Source organism: Rattus norvegicus, chromosome 6 (assembly GCF_036323735.1).
Source record: "Rattus norvegicus strain BN/NHsdMcwi chromosome 6, GRCr8, whole genome shotgun sequence".
NCBI lineage: Eukaryota > Metazoa > Chordata > Mammalia > Rodentia > Muridae > Rattus > Rattus norvegicus.
Genome location: NC_086024.1, coordinates 93,081,569 through 93,089,878, shown reverse-complemented (window position 1 = coordinate 93,089,878; position 8,310 = coordinate 93,081,569). Strand labels below are relative to the sequence as shown.

General features: G+C 42.0%; 1 protein-coding gene across 1 annotated transcript; it reads left to right on the top strand.

Annotated features, from left to right (window-relative positions):
• Rpl10al1 (ribosomal protein L10A like 1) lies at window positions 3,464-4,188 on the top strand. Its single transcript, NM_001402095.1, has one exon. It carries the CDS (start codon window positions 3,493-3,495, stop codon window positions 4,144-4,146), a length of 654 nt encoding a protein of 217 aa, NP_001389024.1. The 5' UTR covers window positions 3,464-3,492; the 3' UTR covers window positions 4,147-4,188.
• Window positions 4,189-8,310: the final 4,122 nt, after the last annotated feature.

Here is an 8,310-nt window from a genome sequence, read left to right as displayed (position 1 = left end):
AAAAAAAAAATACATAGCATGAGGGGATGAGGAAATGGGGATGGCCACTGGAGGGTCCCAGATGCCAGGGAAATGAGAGACTCCCAGGACCCAGTGGAGATGATTTTAACAGAGAAGGGGAGATAGAACCTGTAGAGACTACCGCCAGTTGATAGGCACAGCCCCCAGTCGAGGGATGAGGCCACCCAGCCATCTCAAAGTTTTTAGCCCAGAAATGTTCTTGTCCAAAGGAAAAACAAGGACAAAAAATGGAGTAGAGACTGAAGGAAAGGCCATCTGGGGACTGTACCACCTGGGGATCCATCCTGTCTGCAGACACCAACCTGGACGGACACTGTTGCTGTTGCCAAGAGGCACTTGCTGACAGGAACCTGGTGTGGCTGCTCCTTGGGAAGTTCAGCCAGCAACTGACCAATGCAGCTGTGGATGCTTGGAGCCAACCTTCAGACTGAGCTCAGTTCCTCGTGGCGTAGCTGGTGGCAGAACTGGAGGAGCTGAGGAGGATTGCAACCCCATAGAAAGAACATTAACTGGCCAAACCACCCAGTGCTCCCAGGGACTAGATCACCAATCACCGAGTGTACAGGGAGGGATCCATGCCTTTAGATACATATGTAGCAGAGGATGGCCTTGTCTGATATCAATGGGAGGAGAGGCCCTTGGTCCTGTGGAAGTTTGATGCCCATAGGAGCATGCTGGAGGTGGTGGGTGGGGGAACACCTTCATAGAGGCAAGGGAGAGGGAGGAAAGGGAGATTGTGGGATGGGAGGCTTGTGAAGGGGTAACTGGGAAGTTGGATATCATTTGAGATATAAATGAATGGAATGATTAATAATAAACAAAACATGTAGAAGCCTCTACTCACATCCCACTGTGTTAGCATGCAGACTCTTCACTCCTTCCACAACAACTTAAAAGAAACCTTCTAGCCACCCCTCTAACACCCTGCCCTCTGTCCCTTGAAGTGATTCCTTTTTCTTTTTAATTTTAATTTTTCTCTCATGCATTACGTCCTGACTTAGTACATTTCCCCTCCTTCCATATCTGCCTAGTCTCTCGCCTCCGTCCCCCCTCTTTCCTAGACCCCCCCCCAGTGTCCCCTCAGACAAGAGCAAACCTCCCGGGACATCAACCAAACGTGTCACACTCCCGACTTAGTTTTTTCTTCTTCTTCTTCTTTTTTTAAGTGCAGGAGAGGAAATCAGCGGAGTTGCTGTAGTTAGCTGCACTCCCATATTGTTCTCCCTCCCCTTTCTGCGAGGGCCAGTTTCACCCTGGCTCATTTCCCCCAGAAGGTCATCCACCCTAATTGGCTACAGACCACTGCTTACTCGGTTTTTACAATACTTCTGCTTGTTAATAAACAGAATTAATCTTGATTAAGCCAATTTATTCAAATATTATCCCATTTCCTTTGGGTCTGTTTCCTTAGGCCTACATGCTGTTTTAAATTCACTTTTTTTCGTCCCTCTGAGGGCTTCTGATTCTTACCACACTCCCACAGTAAGTGTTTTAAGTACTTAAAGATGCTCTGTGTGCAAATATCTAAATTTCTTCTCTAGATGCATATATCTCCTTTCCCATCCTGTTTTGACTAATACATATATTATATAGCTTTTATATATCTAAATAAGTCATATATATATATTAGTCAAATGTATCTTAGTCATATATATAGCTTAGTCAAATATATATAGCTTAATCATATACATATCTTAGACTATATATATATATATATATAACTTAGTCAAATATATATACTCATATATATACTACAGAGCCTTGTTTCCTTTATTGGAAGGTAGATTGTCATTCCCAAAAAAGACTTGATTGTTTTCTCTTTACTGTGAGATGACCCTGACTCATCAGCCTACAGTCAAAGTGAGGCTTGTAAGTAAGTCAAAGTCTCCGTGTTGAAGGCAATGGGGATCAATTTCCCAGGTCTAGCTTCATCACCTACAAGTCTCTGAAGGTACTTTTTAGGAAAAAAAAAGATCTCTCTGGCAGAATTCAATCAGCTTCTTCTGTAATTTATCACCTGCCTTCAGCTTGAAGACATGCTTGTTGATACTCGGAGTAGCTCTGGGTACTTTCTGCCTGAAGCATGTTCTCTGGAGATAATTTCACACCTCGGAGGATGGGAAGAGCTAATCTGTTCATACTCTGGTCCCTTTTAACAAACTTTAGTGGCTTTAGTAGATATCTTAAGTTTTTTTCTCTGTTTTTTTTTTTTTTTCTGTTGCTGTGGTAAAATACTCTGACAAAAGCAACTTAATAGAGAGAAGGTTAATTTGACCTATAGTCCCAGGTTATAGTCCATCATGGCAGGGAATCACAGGGGCAGGAACTTGAGAGAAGTGGCCATTTTATGTCCACAGAGTAGAGAGCAAAGGATTAGTGTGCACATGGTAGTGCCCAGCTCGAATTTTCCTTTTTTTTTTTTTTTTTTTTTAAACAAAGTTCAGAATCTTCTGTCTAGGGAATAGCACCACCCCATACTGACAGGTCTTCTCACCCCAGTTTATGCAATCAAGAGGTAACCCCAGAGAAATGCCTGAAACTCTATGAGATCTAGATACTCCCTGATCGAGGCTCCTTTGCTCAGGTCATTCTAGATTGTGTCAAGTTGATAATTAAAATCATGACAACGGGCATGTGTCAGCCCCTTCTTTTTCCCAGAAGGGTTAAATGAGTAAATGTATTTTATGAAGCATTTTATGAAGTGTAAAGACATTCACTATTAAGTTTCTGGCAATTTTAGTTCTGGGGATGGACAGTTGGTTTGATTGGATCCGTGTAAACACAGGCCTCACGTTCCGACTGATGAGCCCAATTCAGGCGGCCAAGAAAGTTGGAATGGAGGGAGAATGACAGAGACATAGCAGATGAGGAAAGCAAAAGCAGGCTTTTTGAGATGGGCTGCTTCTTGTTTCCGGAAGACATTGTGAAGAGAAATGGCAGGGAGGCACACAGCAGTCATCTTACAGGACCAGTAAGAGAAGGGGAGGGACCAGGGGCCCTATAAAACACTCAAGCTGGAGTTCATCCAGTGGACTCCTAACCTTAGGGCTCCGCCCATCCTCAAGGGTGAAAGCTGCTACTTTTGTTTTCTCAGCAGCTCTCTTGGTCTTCTACCTTTCCAAGAGGTCCAGTCTTTGTCTGAACAAGCTCAGAAATCTCAGACAACCACATGCAGCCCTGTTACTGCAGCATAAGGGGACAGTGACTGGGATGTTCAATGCTGACAACGGGACTGTGTGAGGGAGAGACTGCAGTTGGGGGCATACGAGTGCTAGCACCAGTGGGAAGACTGTTAGGGCTGCTGAGGGAAGATAATGGTAACCTAAGGGAATTAGAAGCTGTTTCAAGAGCTATCACCTGTGTGTGTTACTAGGGGGGGGGGGGAGGGAGAAGGAGGGAGGGAAGGAGAGAGAATGAATTAAAAAAAAACAAAAACAATTTGCTTCTTTTCCGGTTCCCACAGCCGCAGCCATGAGCAGCAAAGTTTCACACGACACCCTCTACGAGGCGGTGCGGGAAGTCCTGCACGGGAACCAGCGTAAGCGCCGCAAGTTTCTGGAGACAGTGGAGCTGCAGATCAGCCTGAAGAACTACGACCCTCAGAAGGACAAACGCTTCTCGGGCACCGTCAGGCTTAAGTCCACCCCTCGCCCCAAGTTCTCCGTGTGCGTCCTGGGGGACCAGCAGCACTGTGACGAAGCCAAGGTCGTGGATATCCCCCACATGGACATCGAGGCGCTCAAGAAGCTTAACAAGAACAAGAAGTTGGTCAAAAAGCTGGCCAAGAAGTATGATGCCTTTTTGGCCTCTGAGTCTCTGATCAAGCAAATCCCACGTATCCTGGGCCCAGGCCTAAACAAGGTGGGCAAGTTCCCCTCCCTGATGACACACAATGAAAACATGGTGGCCAAAGTGGATGAGGTAAAATCCACAATCAAGTTCCAGATGAAGAAGGTGCTGTGTCTGGCTGTTGCGGTCGGCCACGTGAAGATGACCGATGACAAGCTAGTCTACAACATCCACCTGGCTGTCAACTTCTTGGTGTCCTTACTCAAGAAAAACTGGCAGAACGTCCGGGCTCTGTACATCAAGAGCACCATGGGCAAGCCCCAGCATCTGTATTAGGATGCTCCAATAAACCTCAGTGCTGCCAAAACAAACAAACAAACAAACAAACCAACAAACAAAACAACAACAAAAACACCACAATTTGAGTATCCTCAGGATACTATCCATTTCCTTTAAGATGAAGTCACTCTTTGACTGGAGCTCACTAGTAAACTTAGACAGTTTACTGGAAAGCCCTGGATACCCCCTGTTGCTGCTCCCCAAAGCTGGAATTCTATCTGGCCACATCTGGCATTCTCCATATGCCCTAGGGGATTGAACTTGTCCCACGAAAGGTCAAATGTAGAACTCTGAAATTGTTAATTAACCATGATCTTAAGGGAATGAGGATCTAAAGAGCTAAGTGTGTGCTTTACTCAATTTCTACATGTGGTGTATGTTTGGAACTCACTGGGGATTAGAAGGAGATTAACCAGTCGTGGGGTGATTCTAAGAAATTTATTATCAAGATCACTTATTAAATGTATATTTAAAAGCCTAAATATTACAGAAGTTATGAACCAAATGGATTTAACAGATACCTATAGAACAGTTTATCCTAAAACAAAAGATTATACCTTCTTCTCAGCACCTCATGGTACCTTCTCCAAAACTGACCATATCATCAGTCACAAAACAGGCCTCAACAGATACAAGATTAAAGTAATCCCATGCATCCTATCAGATCACCATGGACTAAGACTGGTCTTTAATAACAACAAAAACAGCAGAAAGCCCACATACACCTGGAAGCTGAACAATGCTCTATTCAATGACAACTTGGTCAAGGAAGAAATGAAGAAATTAAAGACATTTAGAATTTCATGAAAGTGAAGGCACAACATACCCAAACTTATGGGATACGATTAAAGCAGTGCTAAGAGGAAAACTCATAGCTCTGAGGGCCTCCAAAAAGAAGTTGGAGAGAACATACATTAGCAGCTTGACAGCACACCTAAAAGCTCTAGAACAAAAAGAAGCAAATACACCCAGGAGGAGTAGATGGCAGGAAATAATCAAACTCAGAACTGAAACCAACCAAGTAGAAACAAAAAGGACTATACAAAGAATCAACAAAACTAGGAGCTAGTTCTTTGAGAAAATCAACAAGATAACCCTTAGCCAGACTAACCAGAGGGCACAGAGACAGTATCCAAATAAACAAAATTAGAAATGAAAAGGGAGACATAACAACAGAATCTGAGGAAATCATCAGATCCCACTACAAAAGCCTATACTCATCAAAACTGGAAAATCTGGATGAAATGGACAAATTTTTAGACAGATACCAGGTACCAAAGTTAAATCAGGATTAGATAAACCATCTAAACAGTCCAATAACCCCTAAAGAAATAGAAGCAGTTATTTTTTCATTTAATTAAATTAGGTATTTCTTATTTACATTTCAAATGTTATTCCCTTTGCCCGTTCACTGGGGGTTCAGTCTTGGCAGTACCAAGGGCTTTCCCTTCCACTGGTGCTCTTACTAGGCTATTCATTGCTACTTATGAGGTTGGAGCCCAGGGTAAGTCCATGTATAGTCTTTGGGTAGTGGCTTAGACCCTGGAAGCTCTGGTTGGTTGGCATTGTTGTTCATATGGGGTCTCGAGCCCTTTCAAGCTCTTTCAGTCCTTTCTCTGATTCCTTCAACGGGAGTCCTGTTCTCAGTTCAGTGGTTTGCTGCTGGCATTCACCTATGTATTTGCCTTATTCTGGCTGTGTCTCGCAGGAGAGATCTACATCTGGTTCCTGTCAGCCTGCACTTCTTTGCTTCATCCATCTTATCTAGTTTGGTGGCTGTATATGTATGGGCCACATGTGGGGCAGGCTCTGAATGGTCGTTCCTTCAGTCTCTGTTCTAAACTTTGCCTCCCTATTCCCTCCTAAGGATATTCTTGTTCCCCTTTTAAAGAAGAAGTGAAACATTTACATTTTGATCATCCTTCTTGAGTTTCATGTGTTCTGTGCATCTAGGGTAATTCGAGCATTTGGGCTAATATCCACTTATCAATGAGTGCATACCATGTGTGTTTTTCTGTGATTGGGTTACTTCACTCAGGATGATATTTTCTAGATTATTCCATTTGCCCACGAATTTCATGAAGTCATTGTTTTTGATAGCTGAGTAGTACTCCATTGTGTAGATGTACCACATTTTCTGTATCCATTCCTCTGTTGAAGGGCATCTGGGTTCTTTCCAGCTTCTGGCTATTATAAATAAGGCTTCTATGAACATAGTGGAGCATGTGTTTTTGTTGTATGTTGGAGCATCCTTTGGATATGCCCAAGAGAGGTATAGCTGGATCTTCAGGTAGTACAATGTCCAATTTTCTGAGGAAGTGCCATACTGATTTCCAGAATGGTTGTACCAGTCTGTAATCCCACCAACAATGGAGGAGTGTTCTTCTTTCTCCACATCCTCACCAGCAATAGAAGCAGTTATTAAAAGTCTTCCAACCAAAATAAAGCCCATGACCAGATGGATTTAGTGCAGATCAGACTTTCAAAGAAGACCTAAACCAATACTCTTCAGACTATTCCACAAAATAGAAAGAGAAGGAACACTACCTAAGTCCTTCTATGAAGCCACAATTTTGCTTATACTTAAACCACACAAAGATCCTACAAAGAAAGAACTTCAGACCAATTTCCCTCATCAATATCGATGCAAAAATACTCAATAAATTTCTCGCAAACCGAATCCAAGAACACATCAAAACGATCATTCACTAGGATCAAAAATGCTTCATCCCAGAGATGCAGGAATGGTTCAATATGCAGAAATCCATCAACATAATCTGCTATGTAAACAATAAAAAAAAATCACATGATCATTTCATTAGATGCTGAGAAAGCATTTGACAAAGTTCAACACTCCTTTATGATAAAAGTCTTGGAAAGATCAGGAATTCAAGGCTCATATCTAAACATAGTAAAAGCAATACACAGCAAACCAGTAGCCAACATTAAACTGAATGGAGAGAAACTTGAAGCAATCCCACTAAAACCAGCGACTAGACAAGGCTGCCCACTCTCTCCCTACTTATTCAATACAGTACTTGAAGTCTTAGCCAGAGCAATCAGACAACAAAGAGGTCAAAGGGATACAATCTGGAAAGGAAGAAGTCAAAATATCACTATTTGCAGATGATATAATAGTATAGTTAAGTGACCCCAAAACTTCCACCAGAGAACTATTAAGCCTGATACACAACTTCAGCAAAGTTGCTGGGTATTACATTAACTCAAACAAATCAGTAGCCTTCCTCTACTCAAAGGATGAACAGGCTGAGAAAGGAATTAGGGAAATGACACCCTTCATAATAGTCACAAATAGTATAAAATAACTTGGTGTTACTCTGACCAAGCAAGTGAAAGATATGTATGACAAGAACTTTAAGTCTCTGAAGAAAGAAATAAAAAAATATCTCAGAAGATGGAAAGATCTCCCATGTTCATGGATTGGAAGGATTAATATAGTAAAAATGGCTATCTTGCCAAAAGCAATCTACAGATTCAATGAAATACCCATCTAAATTCCAACTCAATTTTTCATAGACTTAGAGCAATTTGCAAATTCATTTGAAAAAGCAAAAAATCCCAGGATAGCAAAAATTATTCTCAATAATCAAAGAACTTCTGGGGGAATCACCATCTGTGACCTCAAGTTGTATTATAGAGCAATCGTGATAAAAATTGTATGGTATTGGTACAGAGACAGTCAGGCAGAGTACAGAGACAGGCAGGTAGATCAATGGAATAGAATTGAAGACCTAGAAGTGAACCTACATACCTATGATCACTTGATTTTTGACAAAGGTGCTAAAATCATCCAGTGGGAAAAAGATAACATTTTCAACAAATGGTGCTGGCTCAACTGGAGACCAGCATGTAGAAGAATGCAAATCAATCCATTTGTCTTGCCCTGTACAAAGCTCAAGTCCAAGTGGATCAAGGACATCCACATTGAACCAGATACAATGAAACTATTAGAGGAGAAAGTGGGGAAGAACTTCGAACATATTGGCACAGGGGAACATATCCTGAACAGAACACCAATGGCTTATGCTCTAAGATCAAAAATTTACAAATGGGACCTCATAAAATTGCAAAGCCTATGTAAGGCTAAGAACTCTGTCAATAGGACAAAATAGGAACCAACAGTTTGGGAAAAGTCTTTAC